At 41.0% G+C, this 17,568-nt stretch overlaps 8 protein-coding genes and 1 further gene across 8 annotated transcripts; 4 read left to right on the forward strand and 5 right to left on the reverse strand.

Annotated features, from left to right (window-relative positions):
• Nucleotides 1–78: 78 nt before the first annotated feature.
• On the reverse strand, nucleotides 79–786 carry MRP20 (mitochondrial 54S ribosomal protein uL23m; the record flags this gene model as incomplete). The annotated part of the gene is made up of 1 exon (XM_003646342.1): nucleotides 79–786. The coding sequence occupies one exon, from the start codon at nucleotides 784–786 to the stop codon at nucleotides 79–81; it is 708 nt and encodes a 235-aa protein (XP_003646390.1).
• Nucleotides 787–1,131: 345 nt separating this feature from the next.
• RPB2 (DNA-directed RNA polymerase II subunit RPB2) lies at nucleotides 1,132–4,800 on the forward strand (the record flags this gene model as incomplete). The annotated part of the gene is made up of 1 exon (XM_003646343.1): nucleotides 1,132–4,800. One exon carries the CDS (start codon nucleotides 1,132–1,134, stop codon nucleotides 4,798–4,800), a length of 3,669 nt encoding a protein of 1,222 aa, XP_003646391.1.
• Nucleotides 4,801–5,132: 332 nt separating this feature from the next.
• On the reverse strand, nucleotides 5,133–5,603 carry MRPL23 (mitochondrial 54S ribosomal protein uL13m; the record flags this gene model as incomplete). The annotated part of the gene is made up of 1 exon (XM_003646344.1): nucleotides 5,133–5,603. The coding sequence occupies one exon, from the start codon at nucleotides 5,601–5,603 to the stop codon at nucleotides 5,133–5,135; it is 471 nt and encodes a 156-aa protein (XP_003646392.1).
• A 749-nt stretch (nucleotides 5,604–6,352) lies between these two features.
• Nucleotides 6,353–6,868, forward strand: RPB7 (DNA-directed RNA polymerase II subunit RPB7; the record flags this gene model as incomplete). Its single annotated transcript, XM_003646345.1, has 1 exon — nucleotides 6,353–6,868. The coding sequence occupies one exon, from the start codon at nucleotides 6,353–6,355 to the stop codon at nucleotides 6,866–6,868; it is 516 nt and encodes a 171-aa protein (XP_003646393.1).
• Nucleotides 6,869–7,290: 422 nt separating this feature from the next.
• Nucleotides 7,291–8,889, reverse strand: DIT1 (Dit1p; the record flags this gene model as incomplete). The annotated part of the gene is made up of 1 exon (XM_003646346.1): nucleotides 7,291–8,889. The coding sequence occupies one exon, from the start codon at nucleotides 8,887–8,889 to the stop codon at nucleotides 7,291–7,293; it is 1,599 nt and encodes a 532-aa protein (XP_003646394.1).
• Nucleotides 8,890–10,181: 1,292 nt separating this feature from the next.
• Ecym_4542 lies at nucleotides 10,182–11,655 on the forward strand (the record flags this gene model as incomplete).
• A 105-nt stretch (nucleotides 11,656–11,760) lies between these two features.
• URH1 (trifunctional uridine nucleosidase/nicotinamide riboside hydrolase/nicotinic acid riboside hydrolase) lies at nucleotides 11,761–12,771 on the reverse strand (the record flags this gene model as incomplete). The annotated part of the gene is made up of 1 exon (XM_003646347.1): nucleotides 11,761–12,771. The coding sequence occupies one exon, from the start codon at nucleotides 12,769–12,771 to the stop codon at nucleotides 11,761–11,763; it is 1,011 nt and encodes a 336-aa protein (XP_003646395.1).
• Nucleotides 12,772–14,213: 1,442 nt separating this feature from the next.
• Nucleotides 14,214–16,097, reverse strand: UTP5 (Utp5p; the record flags this gene model as incomplete). Its single annotated transcript, XM_003646348.1, has 1 exon — nucleotides 14,214–16,097. One exon carries the CDS (start codon nucleotides 16,095–16,097, stop codon nucleotides 14,214–14,216), a length of 1,884 nt encoding a protein of 627 aa, XP_003646396.1.
• A 557-nt stretch (nucleotides 16,098–16,654) lies between these two features.
• Nucleotides 16,655–17,318, forward strand: NCB2 (negative cofactor 2 transcription regulator complex subunit NCB2; the record flags this gene model as incomplete). The annotated part of the gene is made up of 2 exons (XM_003646349.1): nucleotides 16,655–16,688; nucleotides 16,897–17,318. The coding sequence occupies 2 exons, from the start codon at nucleotides 16,655–16,657 to the stop codon at nucleotides 17,316–17,318; spliced, it is 456 nt and encodes a 151-aa protein (XP_003646397.1).
• Between the last annotated feature and the right edge of the window lie 250 nt (nucleotides 17,319–17,568).

The following is a 17,568-nucleotide window of genomic DNA, read 5'->3' on the forward strand; positions in this document are numbered from 1 at the left end:
ATATTTCTTATTTACAACTCTCATAAATCTATATTATATATATTCTATTGATATGAGCTGAGACAATGGTTCTTGAGTCTAGGAAGCATATCTGTCCACCTTCAGAAGCTTACTTAGGTATGCCAGTTTGGCTTGCATTCTATTCTTCTTGTTGATAATCTGACTCTGCAGTCTCTTTGGGACAAATGGCTGTGCAACAGCCTTATAAGGGCCCAGTGCACCTCCAAAAGCAGTACTTGGCCTTTCTGCATCCGATCCCATTCTCATCTTGTCATTAGCGTATATTCCCAACTCCTTGTAGTAAGGAACCATCCATGCACGAGTCTCCTTAGGTTCTTCCGGCCAAATGAAGGGCTCCATCATGTCCACCGTCATCTTCTTAATCTGCGGCGCCCGATACCTCGGCCCTAACAGCCTCTCACGCACGAACTTCCCATGCATAAGCTGTGTAGTTACGTTTAACACACGCAACCCGTATATGTGAAATAGGTAATCCCGAAGATCTAGCTTATTGAACGACTTGGGAACAATAAACTTCGCCTGGTACGGCGTATGCTTCGCATTAGGCCTCAACAAAATCACCCGTGCCTTAGGGAAATACAATTGTTTCCCACCCACACGGAAGTGCGCCTTACCCTCCGCTATCGCATTCTCAGTCAACTTGAAGATCTTCTCCTGTACCGACATCTTACCAACCTCACCCTGCGTCACCTCCTCTGTCACCTCCTTTGTCACCGTCGCAAGGCTCCTGCTTGCCCCCCTAAAAAAATTACTCAAACGTGGCATCCTACCAAATCCAAAGCCCTTACCACAGAAACCTATCCAATGTTAATTATCTTTTGTTCCATCTATTAAATGTGATGCAAACTTCATATATGTCAGGAAACCCATCCTCTTCCAGGAAAAATTTGAATAAGGTTACCCTACCTTTATGATTCGTATAACATGATTGGAGTTTCGAATTTTTTTCAGTGCGTTTTAGTTGAGCTAAGTCAAAGGTCTAACTGGAGACAAAACAGGTCAGTTTGGGTGGCAAAAGCAGCGTTCGTGGTCTATAGAAGGCTTGGAATCATCGCCGTAATCCACCAATAGGGTCTATTCTACAGCTAGATATTGGATTAATCGCTCAAGATGTCTGAATACTATGAGGATGATGCATATGTTTACGAGGATGATGACGATGACGCCCCAATCACTGCGGAAGATTCCTGGACAGTGATTTCTGCGTTCTTCCGTGAGAAGGGTTTGGTGTCGCAACAGTTGGATTCTTTCAATCAGTTTATCAACTATACTATACAGGATCTGATTTTGGAGGATAGCACTTTAATTTTGGAGCAATTGGCGCAACATACGACGGAATCGGATAATATCAGTAGGAAATATGAAATATCATTTGGGAAGATTTATTTGGCCAAGCCGTCAATGACGGAGTCTGATGGTGTTTCGCATGCTATGTACCCACAGGAAGCTCGGTTGAGGAATCTTACATATGCTTCGGGGCTTTTTGTCGAAATCAAAAAGAGGACGTACGAGGCGGTAGATGTTCCAGGACGAGACTTGAAGTACGAGATTATTCAAGAGGAGAGTGAGGACTCCGAGGAGGGTAAGATTTTTATTGGAAGAGTGCCTATCATGTTGCGTTCGAAGTATTGTCTGCTCGATGACCTGTCGGAGTCAGACTTGTACCGGTTGAAGGAGTGCCCCTTTGATATGGGTGGATACTTTATTATTAATGGATCGGAGAAAGTGTTAATTGCGCAGGAACGTTCTGCCGGTAATATTGTACAAGTTTTCAAGAAGTCTGCTCCTTCTCCGATTTCCCATGTTGCAGAAATTAGGTCGGCATTGGAAAAGGGTTCTCGCTTCATTAGCACTTTACAGGTCAAGTTGTATGGTCGTGAAGGCAGTACCTCTCGTACCATTAAGGCCACTCTGCCCTATATTAAGCAGGATGTTCCGATTGTTATAATTTTCAGAGCTTTGGGCATCATTCCCGATGGTGAAATCTTGGAACATATCTGCTATGATCAAAATGACTGGCAGATGTTGGAAATGTTAAAGCCATGTGTGGAAGAGGGTTTTGTTATTCAAGATAGAGAAACAGCATTAGACTTCATTGGTCGTCGTGGTACAGCTTTGGGTATTAAGAAGGAAAAGAGAATTCAGTATGCAAAGGATATCCTACAGAAAGAATTTTTACCGCACATCACGCAGCTGGAAGGGTTCGAAAGTAGGAAGGCGTTTTTCCTTGGCTATATGATTAATAGATTACTACTTTGTGCTTTAGATCGTAAGGACCAGGATGATCGTGACCACTTTGGAAAGAAAAGATTGGATTTGGCTGGCCCATTGTTAGCTCAACTTTTTAAGACCTTATTCAGAAAACTGACTAGGGATATTCTACGTTTCATGCAAAGATCTGTGGAAGAAGCTAAGGATTTCAACTTAAAACTTGCAGTGAAGGCAACCACTATTACTGCAGGTTTGAAATACGCTTTGGCTACAGGTAATTGGGGTGAGCAGAAGAAAGCAATGTCATCTAGAGCAGGTGTTTCTCAAGTTTTAAATCGTTACACATATTCCTCCACCTTGTCCCATTTGAGAAGAACGAACACGCCTATTGGTCGTGATGGTAAGCTAGCAAAACCTCGTCAATTACACAACACACATTGGGGCTTGGTCTGCCCAGCTGAAACGCCTGAAGGCCAGGCCTGTGGATTGGTGAAAAATTTATCTTTGATGTCTTGCATTTCTGTCGGCACAGATCCAGTTCCTATTATCACGTTCTTGAATGAGTGGGGTATGGAACCGTTGGAAGATTATGTTCCGCACCAATCACCTGATGCTACAAGAGTTTTTGTGAATGGTGTCTGGCATGGTATCCATAGAAATCCTGCCAGGCTGGTTGATACCATAAGAAAATTAAGAAGAAAGGGCGATATCACTGCTGAAGTCTCAATTGTCAGAGATATTCGTGAAAAAGAATTAAAGATTTTTACTGATGCTGGCAGAGTTTATAGGCCCCTTTTCGTTGTTGCCGAATCCCTACATAATGATGGTCACAAAGAGTTGAAGGTTAGAAAGGGCCATATTAGAAAATTAATGTTAACAGAATATCAGGATATCGAAGGTGGTTTTGAGGAAGAAGATATAAATTACACATGGACTTCTTTGCTAAATGAAGGTATTGTTGAATATATTGATGCCGAGGAAGAAGAAACTATTTTGATTGCCATGCAGCAGGAAGATTTAGATCCAAACGTACCACAGACGGCGGATCCAAGCGATGAACTAGATCCCGCCAGGCGTATAAAGGCAATCCATCATTCTAACACATTTACACACTGTGAAATCCATCCATCCATGATATTAGGTGTGGCTGCATCTATTATTCCATTTCCCGATCATAATCAATCGCCCCGTAATACCTATCAGTCTGCTATGGGTAAACAAGCAATGGGTGTGTTTTTGACTAATTATAATGTCCGTATGGATACAATGGCTAATATTCTATACTATCCACAAAAACCACTGGGTACCACTCGTGCAATGGAGTATCTAAAATTCAGAGAGTTACCAGCAGGACAAAACGCTATTGTTGCCATTGCTTGTTATTCCGGTTATAACCAAGAAGATTCTATGATCATGAATCAATCTTCTATCGACAGAGGGTTGTTTAGATCCTTGTTCTTTAGATCATATATGGACCAAGAAAAGAGAATTGGTATGTCTATTACTGAATCTTTCGAAAAACCACATCGTACAAACACTCTAAGAATGAAGCACGGTACTTATGATAAACTTGATGATGACGGGTTGATTGCACCTGGTGTAAGAGTTTCAGGTGATGATATGATCATTGGTAAAACCACACCCATTCCACCTGATGCTGAAGAGCTTGGACAGAGGACTGCGTTCCACTCGAAACGCGATGCATCGACTCCTCTAAGATCCACTGAAAACGGTATCGTTGATCAGGTCTTGATTACTACTAATCAAGAGGGCTTAAAATTTGTTAAAGTTAGAGTTAGAACAACTAAGGTGCCTCAAATTGGTGACAAATTTGCATCCCGCCATGGTCAAAAAGGTACCATTGGTATTACCTATCGTAGAGAAGATATGCCTTTCACTTCAGAGGGTGTAGTCCCCGATTTAATTATCAATCCGCATGCTATTCCATCTCGTATGACAGTCGCGCATTTAATCGAATGTTTGTTAAGTAAAGTAGCGGCTCTTTCTGGTAACGAAGGTGATGCCTCTCCATTTACAGACATTACTGTGGATGGTATATCTAGGTTGCTTCGTGAACATGGGTACCAGTCCCGTGGCTTTGAAGTGATGTATAATGGGCACACCGGTAAGAAACTTATGGCACAGATTTTTTTTGGCCCTACTTACTACCAAAGATTAAGACACATGGTGGATGACAAAATCCATGCTAGAGCTCGTGGCCCTATGCAGGTATTGACCAGACAACCTGTGGAAGGTAGGTCCAGGGATGGTGGGTTAAGATTTGGTGAAATGGAACGTGACTGTATGATTGCACACGGTGCAGCTGCTTTCCTAAAGGAGAGGTTGATGGAGGCCTCTGATGCATTCAGAGTACATATATGTGGCATCTGTGGTTTGATGACTGTTGTGGCAAAATTAAAACACAACCAATTTGAATGCCGTGGGTGCAAGAACAAGATTGATATTTTCCAAGTTCATATTCCTTATGCAGCGAAGTTACTCTTCCAAGAATTGATGGCAATGAACATCGCTCCTCGTCTATACACGGATCGTTCAAGGGATTTTTAAAACATTGATATAGACACTCATAAAAATGTGAGGCTCAGCAAACAATCAATCAAAAGAAAGCAACTGACACACAGCCAAAAAAAAGAATACATATTATGTGTTTATAATAATGTATCAAGTTCTGTAATATAGAAAGTAACCTTTGGAGTATTTAATCTTGCGTTTTCTCCTATTCTGCCAGTAAAATGACAAAAATTAAGCCGCAGCAGCATATTATTTGATTGTAGCTTGCAGTTATTTATACTATACACGGGTATTGCACTACGTCAATTGGGATCTGATTTTATTTACTATAGGTTGGGAAGTGCATCAAGAAAAGCACCATCACCAACTCATTGATCCGCTTTGTCATTGACCTGGACTTGGTCATCCACAAACGCGGTAATATTATCCTTATATGGGTGTTCGCTACCGTCATACACTTTTAGCCTCGCTAATCGTAACTTACGCAGTCTATTCTTGGGAAGCATACCACTGACGGCCTTCTTCAATATCTCACCATAGCCCTTGTTTGCAACCACCGTTTCCATCGACCTAAGCTTCAAATGGCCAGGTTTACCGCTATGAGACCAATAGTTCTTGTCCTGCCATTTATTACCAGTAACCACAATATTCTGTGCATTGGTCACCACCACATAATCCCCACAATCCATGCTTGGGTGGTATACGGGCTTGTGTTTCCCAATTAGTGTGACGGCGATGCTCGAAGCGATTCTGCCCAACGATCTTCTATCTTTGGCCAAATCCACATGATGCCAAATCCTGGCAAATGCTAACCCTGTATGGCCCAGTTTCTGTGACATCCTCAACCAGACAACCCTTTGATAGATAGAGTTTCTCAAACTAATAATCTTCTTCCAACTTTTGTATCTACCGTTGATGAACTTTTAATAATACTTCAGCATGATGAAATTTTTCATTCTGGAACCAAGGCCTCAGCGAGTTCTTCAACATCCGAACACCTAAAAGATGCTTCCCTTCACACATCACCAGCCACAGAGAGCAAAAACTGTCTGCTGATAGTTAGCTTGTCTTTTAGACTATATAAAATGATTGATTACTGCATTAGACCCTTTTGATGGGTGATATTTCAGCTTTTTAATGACATTGAATGATGTAGAACTAATCTTTCAATCATCGCCTTGAGTGACAAAGTTAGAAAGACGTCAAGAAAGACTGGTACTTAGGGTAAATGGCAAAATGTATATGTTCCAGCATCTTAACAGTAGGTAAAAATACCTGTAGCCATTGGGTAGAAGCTCAGAAAGCAGATATATCACACATCACAAGCACTAAGTAGTACATTGGGTGTCTGGATGCCTTGGAACAGTTGAGACCAAAAAATTTACTATTGAAAAATTAGACACACAGCGAGTGATTTGAACTATAGTGTGAAATTAAACTAAGGTAAAACGAATGAAAGGTGTTCTAATCTCCTGTTGAAGACGCAGCCATTTGTTCCAAAGATCTAGCAACTTAGGAAAACCAGATAGGTGTCAATATAGTTTGGTATTGCAGGGGTATTACAAGTATTGGTTGATATTCTATTAAGATGTTCTTCTTTAAAGATTTATCGTTGAATATAACGCTTCATCCTTCATATTTTGGTCCCAGGATGAGGGAGTACTTGAAAACCAAGTTGCTGCAGGAAGTCGAAGGTACTTGTACGGGTAAGTTTGGGTATATTCTATGTGTACTGGATTGTGAGAACATTGAGATAGAACGTGGGAGAATTCTACCAACGGACGGGTCCGCAGAGTTCACTGTTAAATATAGGGCAGTAGTATGGAAACCTTTTAAAGGAGAAGTTGTTGATGGTATTGTATCGAGCTGTACGAATTTAGGTTTTGAGGTGGATGTTGGACCTCTTAGTGTTTTCGTTTCTCCTTTTCTAATGCCCGATGATTTGACATTTAACAGTGGTTCAAATCCCCCTTCGTATCAATCGTCTGAACAGATTATTACCAAAGGTTCCAGAGTCAGGTTGAAGATTGTTGGTGCAAGAAGTGAGGTTAATTCTATCTACGCCATTGGTAGTATCAAAGAAGATTACTTAGGTGTAATTTAGTTGATGTTGCAGTCGCTGCATGAAGACGTATAAACTTGTAACGGATATTTCATTTTAATTCCCATGTGCCAATGGGTCCTATTCTAAGCTAACCGTTCTTGATTCTCTAAGAGAAGCAAAATTAATAACTATTATTTTTTAGAGATCTGATTATCAAATTTGTAAGAGTAGAAGGTAATTTACGTTAGTGTTATAAAAAAAAGGTCCATTTGGTTTTACTATTTCAAAAACTCTTGATAAACGAACGAATTCCAATGTGATTTCGGTTGAAAGCAATTAAAAAAATCATACAATACCTGACACTAGACCCATGATGTAGCAAGAACATTTCTGTCCCCGCCAGACATATCGGCAGAGTGTGTTTCTTCGTATCACATACGGTTTGAATTGGAATGGAACCTTCTGGGGGAGAACCCGATTATTCACACCTTGTTTATAACCCAGTAACCACCTTGGCCATGCTCGATGTCAGTTTCAACCCACTTGCCTTCATAGCTGCCGTTTTCAATAGCATCCGTGACAACCCTATTTTTGGCCAAATAGTAATCACTTCCGATGTTAACTACACAGTTGTGCCATGGGGTGGGAATATGTAACAAGTCTTCAAAAGTGGGTTCTTCCTCAGAATCCAACGATTTTACCGTTCTGCATTGTTCTGGTGATATAACTTTAATACCAAACTTTGGACCACTGTTTGTGTGTGCATGAATTGACAATCTTAAATGATGAGGGAAAACTAACTCGACTAAGTTAGAATAAGCGTCATTACGTTTAATCATCTCGAAAGCGACCTTACAAACTGTCTTCTTGAAATACTTTCTGGAAACATTTTCAAAAAATGGCAACAAACATAAATCCTCGACCATGAATCTAGAAAACCCTCTATATAAGTGTAATCTTGGATGATTTGGGATTTCAATTTGCTTTCTTAATCTACCGTCGTCAGTGTCACAACCCTTCATTAAAATTTTCCTGGAAAGTTCTGAGTCTGGACATATCTTAGTACCGCAGTGATGATCTAATTCAATGTCAGGAATCGACGAAACATTAAAGCTTCCTGCTGCGTTCCCTGAGAAAAAGACATCTTTCAATCCACAGAAGCCAATTGAATCCGAGCCTGGCTTTGCAATGTTCTTGTATAGCTTGTGCAAGGAAGCAGTATAGTTGTCGACAACGTCATCGTCAACGCCAATACAGTCACTGAATACGTGTCCGTCACTGACAATCCAAACCTTAACACCTGGTGGGTAAAAAGCGCTCACATCTTCAGTAAATTTAACTAATCTTCTCAAAGCAAACTCCTCACCCTTGTCTGGAGTACGGCCATGTACCTTCTGTAAATTAGATGATTTACAGGGGAAAGCTGGTAATACACATTCAATTTTCAAGTTTCTATCGGTAAAATACCTGACCTTTTCCAAAAAATGTTCGTAACCTCCTCCAGTAAGCCATTCATCGTCCTTGATGGTATTCTTCATCTCATCAGCAAAAAACTCTGTGAATAGTTTACCATAATCCTTATCTTCTTCCGATTTTAATAGTTTTGGAGCAGAGTTGTTGTTCAACCGTGACTGGTCCAAAATATGCCAGATAAACCAATCATTGAAATAATTTTCATGCTCAATGGTTGTAATAACACCACGAATTTGGTCTTCGCCTTCCTTCTCATACTCAGAAACTTTCACAGCTATATTACTTAGCCCAGCAAACTTCTCAGCGGTTGTTGCTGGAATCATGTATTCCATTATTCCATTTGCATTTTTAAAACCTTTTGAATTCTTCAAAATGGTAACAAATTCATCCCAATTAGAACTAAATTGTGCAGATTGTTTATCTTGAGCCTCATAAAGTGTATACGTTTCTGGGCACCTTGAATATATAGCCAAAAACTTACTATACGTTGATAAGTCACCCTTACCATGTTGGATGTTGATATCTTTATGACCATTGTTACCAATAACAACAGGCAAAGAATCAGTGGCAAGCTCGCCCTCCATGGACTTAGGTTGTTGGTTGTGCATTCCTCTAACGTTTTACTTATGAATATGGATGGTTATTTCTACAGGTTTAAAGCATAAAAGGAAGGATATGTTTTCCATCTCTGCCTTATTAAAATTAAGGATTGTTTCATCCATTATATATTTGATATCCTTCAAAATGTTATTTAAAAAAGTTTCTAAAAAATAATGCTAACTATCCCATAGTCAAGCATACAGGGACTAAATAAATTATGCACTTCCCTTATTTAGGAGTGTACACACCACTTTTAAAACGTAAGAAGCCAACTCCTTACTTTGAATAATGCCGCCTACTTGCTTCTTGCGTACTCTTACTTATTATCTTCAAGCGGAGTAAAATATTACAAAAACAACTTAAATTAATTGCTTAAATTAATGATAGTACAACAGTTCAATATGCTTCCTCTGGTGACCGTATCGTTTGTAATCGAGTTAGCATCTTTTAGATGTCTGCCGTCCCATCCCCATCATTTGCTTCGTCGTCGGGATGGTTCCTTGCTGTCATCACAGAAACCCCCGGAGACAAAAAATATAAAATCAAGAATTTTGAGGAATAGCCTATTGCAAGAAATAAGAGGCCGCTTCTATTCTGACACATCACATAGAAACCATTCAAGCATTAAGAGCAAGAGCTAAATAAATATATTTGATAATAACCTTATTTACTCGCAAAGTTAACTTCATGTTACCCCTCGTTGGTATCCCCAGTTTAATTTTGTTGACACTTTTCGTGGTACATAAACAATATAAACGAAAATACTAAGTTAAGTCGCTTAAACAACGACTAATACATATATGAAATTTGCGTTTAACGCTTAATGTGCTGATCCGAATAGCAAGTTAGCTTTATGAGCTCATTTTTAGAAACTTTTTTGTCAACAATCAATTTGTGTGGGCGCTGGTTTATCGAACGACATTTGGATTATTTAATGAGAAACTTGTCAAAAATTTCTAATTTTAAAATATTGAATAAAGGGAAAATATGTAAATCCCATTGATACTATAGTAGTAACATTTTGATAAAGGGAGAATCATTAATCGTCATAAATAAACTAAAATTCCGTTGCCTTTCCATTTATAAAATGCCTTTTTGTTCTAAGAGTAGTTTTTTATATAGTTTAAATGAGCAGAAAATGATCAATACCCAAAAACCATATGTGTAAAATTTGACTATTTAATTACAACTGATAATTTACTTTCACTGACTGCATTTGCAACATAATTCATTTCCAATAGTATACCAACAGAACAGTAACATTATAAGGGTGTTTTCTTCAGAATAATAAATAACTCACATGTCTTTCAATCTTATAATACTAGTTATTGCTGTTACGATTCTATATTATGTCAGGACTATTGTTCTACCTCCATGGGGATTTCCCAAAAATATTCCAACAATTCCATTTTACGTTACATTCTTAACCACTTTATTGGACATTGATCAGAAACAACTATTTGAACTATACCTCAGAAAGCCATTGGAGCGATATGGTGCTGTAAAAATATACTTTGGTTCTCGCTGGAATATTTTGATTTCGAAACCAGAATACCTAACCCAAATATTTAGAGATGAAGATACCTTTGCTAAGAGTGGGAATCATATCAAGATCCCTTACTCCATTCTTGCATTGTACACTGGAGAAAATGTGATCAGTGCTCATGGTGTTGCGTGGAAGAAGTTTCGTGGTGCTTTGACGAAGGGTCTACAGTTTTTTGACTGCGCGCCAATGTCTACAAATGCGGATAAATTCATCGCGTTGATTGAAAAAGATATGCACGATAGTGGCAGTGACAGCGTACTAATGCCACCACTAATTCAAAGATTGGCGTTGGCAAATATCTCCCAAGTGGCATTGGGATTTGATATCCATACATTAGAGCCCAACAGGACTTCAAAATTACAGCTGCAATTACAGGAGGTGAAAAAACATATATTCCATCCTTTGTACTTGAATTTCCCATTTTTAGATCATTTACCCATTCCTTCTCGAATGAAGGCTAGGCAGCAAGTATTAGAATTTAGAAAGGAATTTGGTTGATGAGGTGCGTAAGAATATGGTCGAAAATTACAAATACGAACAAACCACGTATGCTGCATCTGATCTAATTAGAACATTTGATCATGGTGATATCTCAGAGAAGCAATTGACAGATAACATTGTGATATTAATGGTTGCTGGGCATGAAAATCCACAGTTATTGTTAACAACCTGTTTATACTTGTTGGCAAAGTATCCACAATGGCAGGAAAAGCTACGTGAAAAATCTATTCTTTTGGATGATGAGAAATTGACTGATTGTATGGAGTTCAATCAGTTTTTGTTTGAAGCTGTGAGGATAATGCCACCATTGGGTCAGATAATTAACCGCCGTACAAGTCATAAATGCAAGTTAGGAATGGATATTATAATACCGAAAGGGGTTTATGTCGGCTACCAGGTGTATGGTACGGGGACTTCTACCCAGGTCTGGGGCGCAGATGCAGCAGAATTCAGGCCTCAAAGATGGGGCAGCACAAGCGAAGAGGTTTATGATTCTTGGAGACGTAGCAAAAACAGCAGCGCAATGGGAGCTTTCCATGGAGGCAGGAGGGCTTGTCTTGGCGAGAAGATGGGGCTAATGGAGATGCGGATTACATTGGCACATATGTTACGCACACTAGAATGGTCCTTAAGTCCCCAATGGAAAGAGAGGGTGACTCCAGCTGGTCCTTTGTGTCCATACATGTTAAAGTTGAATTTCCGTAAAATTAATAAAGGAGCATCATAGTGCCACTTTTGTCTGGCACTATATATACTAGTAGCTATATAATGTTTTATGTCTTTTGGTTCATTACCAATGCTACATCCCAGCCAACCTTGTATTTACTTCTTATTATTCAATAGTAGAAGTACTCGTAGCTACATCTAATGCATCATATATTTTCTGCCAGAAAAAATCGACACAAACAGCTGTACCCACAATAACACCTTCTTGATCAGTGCCATCATCGTCTGAAGCCCTGATGAGCATGCCTTCGTCACCATTTTTTTCCAAAACGACACCTAACTTCATTCTTTCATACTTGAATTTTACAATATCCGGATCTAAAACATGGTAAAATTGTAATAAGGGCATTAGCGTCACTGGATCGTGTATCGGAGCGCCATGTTCAGTGAACCACTCTCTTCTGTAGCATTGGCTCAAATACACGAGCAACTCATAGTACATCCTTCTAATATTGGATTTACCATCCCCCAGAATGTTATTAAGTACCGCTTCTGTGGCCGTTACCTGACCTGTCAGATTTAAGGGAATCAGAACACATCTGGAACTGATTGTCTTGTCCGTTAACACAAAATCTGCCGCATGTGGGTCGCAAAATATATTGAATTCTGCTGACTTGTTGGCATTACTGTTCCCAATATCTAAACCGCCACCCATAAGCACTACGTATTTAATGTGAGGTTTCAAATATGGCCGCTCCCTTAGCAACGTGGCTATACAAGTCATTGGACCCAACGATACAAAAGAGAATTCTCCCTTATTCTTCAGAATAGCCGCCTCGATTGCATCTAGGAAATATTCACTCTTCACATCAACACTTGGTTTTGGTAATAACTCAGTGCCACCTAATCCGCTATTCCCATGAATATGTGGCGCATATACCGCCTCCACCTCCCACGGTTTCACACAACCTTGATATACACCGATGGCATGGCTTTTGCCCAGTGCAGTAATCAACGATAACGCATTATTAATTGTATCTTGAGAGGAAGCGTTCCCATAGGATGCAGAAATACCTAAAACACGAAATAACGGATTACATGTAGAGAGCAAAATTGCAACTGCATCATCATGCCCAGGATCGCAATCTATCCATATGGGAATATCTAGTCTATTCATTGTCATATTCCTTCGGGGGTTAGTATAATTTTAATTATTTTAATTGTGCAGAATTGTTGCCAGACCAAATCTAAAATGATATATTTAATTTCAATCAATGCGTAAAAACTTAAAAGAAACAGAGGGAGACTTTTAAAAGTAAATGAACAAGCAGTCGGGGATGATATTTGTAATAAATTAATCGAGAAGAGAGTTTATTCCTCCAATGCTCCGGGCACCACACTTTTTTAGGCACTAGTTAAACCACAACCTATCGATAATGAGGGATTTGGCCATTAAGCGCCGTGGACAACGGCCCGAAACGGCAGGTGATATGGAGTATTGAGAAGGTTTACCGATTGGTTTTAAGAGGTTTAGCTGTTCATTAAATGTTGGAAATATGCCACAGGATATATCTGATTGCAGTATGTGTACTGAGGCATAATATGACCCACTGAACTCAGAACGAAGAGTAAAAGGCCATTTAAATGCCACTGTAATTGCAAAATCCTGTATATCTACACGTGGTTTCGAAAATAAGGTCTTAGTTTAGCTTCTGGTATATCAATCAATGTGCATGGATAGCCACTGGTTGGGCTGTTCCACTAAGTTAGAGGATGTGTAGTCGGTTTCTCTCGTAAGGGATCACTTGGGGTAATTCGGCGTTTTTTTATTAGCTTTGGGTTCTAAGTCGGGTATAACAAAAATCCCAAACTTAGGATTCTGCTGAGGGTTTTTGCTGTATGAGAATTCATTACGCTTTGGCTTGTTCAAATCTAGGTAGTCGCATGGACCTGATGAACTGCGTAGCCCTTTTTAATCCTATCCGACCGTTGGGTTGGCTTCACGAATGCACCAGCTTCTTGGTGTTGACCTCCAGCTGTGGCAGCAGCATCTTCGTATGGTTAGTTGCAAATGTGCTAGTAGAGGCAGGTGACTGTCAATATTATAAAGAGATATTGCTTTCCCACTTATCAGTTCTATTGTAGAAGAGGACTATGAAACCTGCGTTTTTACAGACCTTGTAAATATTATAAAGGTATTCTATTCCCTCCAGGTTACACGAGATAGATAGGTGTAACAGTCTTCTATGCAGCCTGTCCGCATTTCTGCATATGAATTATCGAAGCTATCAATCCGATTACAGTTAGCAGAATATCTGGATGGTTTGTAAGCAATTGTTCGTAGTAAAATCGTCCTATTCTGGGCCGGTTTTCGATGAGCTCCGCAGTAGTCTGTGATGACATGTCTTGAGAATCAAGTCCGGACGATAAATGCCGAGATATCACTACATATAGAAAGAGAAAACTCATTACTAAATACAACTCTACAGTGCTATAACAAGTGCGTTGTGGTGGCTCTTTATATTGCTTGTTACCATGATGCACCTGAGGAGAGAGTTTAAATTTTCATTTTCATTTTATTTTCATTTTATTTTCTAGTATAATGATATATAACAGGGTTTATTTCACTTCTTCGTCACTGTGACCTTCTTCTTCGTCTATTCTCATTTCTTCATCGTCCTCGAAATTTTCTTCATTGTAACTTTGATGTGGCTTCTTACTGGATTTGTCTTGTCCTTCTTCTTGTTCTCCAGAACTGCTATAATCTTCTTCTGCTTCACCATCTTCAACAACACCTGCATCATCGAGCTCTTCGTTGTATTCAACTTCACTCTCGCCCTCTTCCTGCCAGGTAATTTCGGATCCACTGTTGCCCTTAGAGTAACTGTCCGACATCATTCTCTTGGCATGCAACTGATTTAGACAGCAATCCAATTTCACTTCGAGCAGCTGTAGTCTGGGAAGCAGTTCAGAGCGTTTCTTTAGAGTGTAGTGGAGTGATGGAAGCTGGGAGATCAACTTTGGTACGGTGACCAAATAACCACCGTGGACTATCAAACACCATTTGCACCAAACGTTCAATAAACCCTGCCTATGTGTATTCCTCGAAATTCTTTCAGCTAGCCTCTCCAAAAATACAACAGCAAGTGCGGGTCTCAGCTTGATGACTGTCGATTGGATCACCTTTTCATCCTGCGTATTCAAAACAGTTTCTAGTAAAGAATGGTCGTTCGACTCCAATGCCTGGGTTAGGACAACGGTCAGAGTCCCAACGGCGACGTTTTTCTTGGACGCCAGGGAGCCAAGCGGCTGGGTCGTTGCCAGTAACTTTTCTTGCAATGACTGTTCCTCAAAGGCATCGTCGTCTGTGCTACCCTTTCCCAACTGGTTTGCCAGCTCCTGGATATGCTTAAAGTTGTCTCCTGATGTAACGGTAGCATTCCCCTCCACATAAGCCCTGGCAGAGGACAAATCACTCCCACTTTTGCCGTTACGATCGTGGCCCGAATTCTGTGCAAAACGTGGTTTAGTTATAGTATGCACTGCCTGCAACCCGGCCCACTGGAGCTGGTCAAAGTATGGCACCGTAGCGCGCTCCAGCCATGCAATATTGACGATGTCCCTTCTAATGTTACAATCGAATAGACGGATGGGTCTCGAATCATTCTCCCGCACCATTCGGATACTCTTTGTGCACTGCCTGGATACATTGTTACGCCGTTTAGTATTCGTAGTAACCAGTGGATCGGAAAACACCTCAACGTTACCATCTTCTGTAGCAACAGCAACGCTATCCGCACCTGAGTTCGACACCGACAGCACATTCGACTCCGCAACGAGGACACTCTTGGTGGCCCTGGTCTCTAAACTGTAGATATTCAAAAACCTATCGTTCTCAGCTCCACTCAAAAAGTGCGCATCGTCAAGCTGCTTCAACACAGTAACAGACGACACATGCCCAGGAAACCGCATCTTCACCTGCCTCTCCACAGCATCAACAACAAAAACCAAATGCGACGCTAACAGCAGCGTATTTTCACCCAAAGCACACACCCTAACCAAGCCCTGGCATTCTTCCAGCTTCAACTTCAGAACAACCTTCAACTCCTCCAGACTAAACTTGTACACAACATCACCCCCAGCAACACACCACAGCGCCCCACCGCAAAAACTCATATCCTTGATTCCATACCCATCACCAGTACTCAGCTCATGCACCACCCGATTCGCCGCCGGCGAATACAACCTCAATCCCCCGCTGTTCAATCCAACCGCCACCAACATAACCCCACCAACATCGACCCACTCAACACACGTACACACAACGCCCTTGCGCCCAGCCCCATCCACATACACAAACTGCTCCTCCGCGGACCCTCCCCCCAAACTCTCACCACTGCTGCGCACCACAGAGATCCGCTGTCTGTCCAGCTCCACCGTCACCGCCGCCATCATATCCCCCAAAGGGCTGTACTTGGAAAGAACCAGTGCACTGCTCGACATTTCTAATCTACGACCGTCCTTCGAGAGCTACGTACTATGCTAATATGCAGGAATGCTAATATATAACTACACTGTAACTATGCGATGAGCTTCCCATTAATACGCAGCTTTTTTCAACCTGCGTGTGCTGAGAAAAGAAAAACTTCACATCACCCCACACGAATAACCGCACGTGACACGCACGTGCGTATCACGTGCGTGTCACCCCCACGAACTACATCGCCCCCCTGCCGTCCCACCTGCACAAACACCTCCTAACCACAAGCTACACGACCAACCACGCCCCAGACCACCGTCCCCGCCCCCAGCTCAACCAACCACACCTCCCCCCTGCACGCCGCAATGCAGCTTGTTTTATGGATATGTGTTTGTTCGCCAGTGACGCCAATACAAAAAGAAAAAATTCCCGGCAAGACGAAAGAAAACATATAAATAAGTTGTATTTTGTATTGGTTACAGTGGATGGATATTATGCAACATGTGATTTAGCTGCAAATGAGTAGAAGAGAAAAGGGAAAAGCCCAAGTATCAGTGAGGATTTCAAGGCATTAGAAGTGATGGGTGAAACAGAGGATATCACTTTACCTAAGGGTATGTTTGTGTTTTTGTTATAGAATTATGGAAAATGTGGAAAAGGTCTCTCTTTGATAATTTTTTTATTTATTGTTTGTTGTTATAAAGAAAATGAAAAATTTGGGAAGCGATGGGGGTGGTTTTGGATGGGAAGAGAGACGGATAGACACATGGAGCGAAGGATTTGGGGGGTAATACTAACATGGATGGGTGTCGTGATGTGCAGCTACGGTTCAGAAGATTATATCTGAGGTTTTAGACTCGGAGTTGACGTTTAGTAAGGAGGCGAGGGAGATAATCATTGATGCGGGGATTGAGTTTATCATGATATTGTCGGGGATGGCGTCTGAGATGGCGGAGAGTGAGGCGAAGAAGACTATTGCACCGGACCATGTTATCAAGGCGTTACAGGAGCTTGAGTTTGAGGAGTTTATACCATATTTGGAGCAGATACTGGCGCAGCATAAGGAGAATCAGAAGATTCGAGAGAGGCGGGATGCCAAGTTTAAGAAGTCGGGGTTGTCTGAGGAGGAGTTGCTGCAGCAGCAGGAGGAGTTGTTTAGACAGTCTAGATCTAGGTTTCAGCAGAATAGTGTTTCGGGTACATCAGGTGGTGAGGGGTCGGTGGGGAAGTCAGAGCATATTTAGGGGGGGGGGGGGGCGATGGAACATGTCGTGAATGATAGTATGTTGCGGGAGGGGGTAAGGGCGGACGTGCCTGTTGTGTATAATTAAAATTGCAATGAATAGCTTTATGCGGTTGGATCAAACAAGACGAAAGGGACTTTTTAAGTGAATGGATGGATATATGATGAATGAAAATATATGGGGGATAGCTTTGAACTTTTCAAGAAGCTGAGTAGTGGAACAGGTACGAACGAAATAAAGAATGGTGTAT

This window comes from Eremothecium cymbalariae, chromosome 4 (assembly GCF_000235365.1).
Source record: "Eremothecium cymbalariae DBVPG#7215 chromosome 4, complete sequence".
NCBI lineage: Eukaryota > Fungi > Ascomycota > Saccharomycetes > Saccharomycetales > Saccharomycetaceae > Eremothecium > Eremothecium cymbalariae.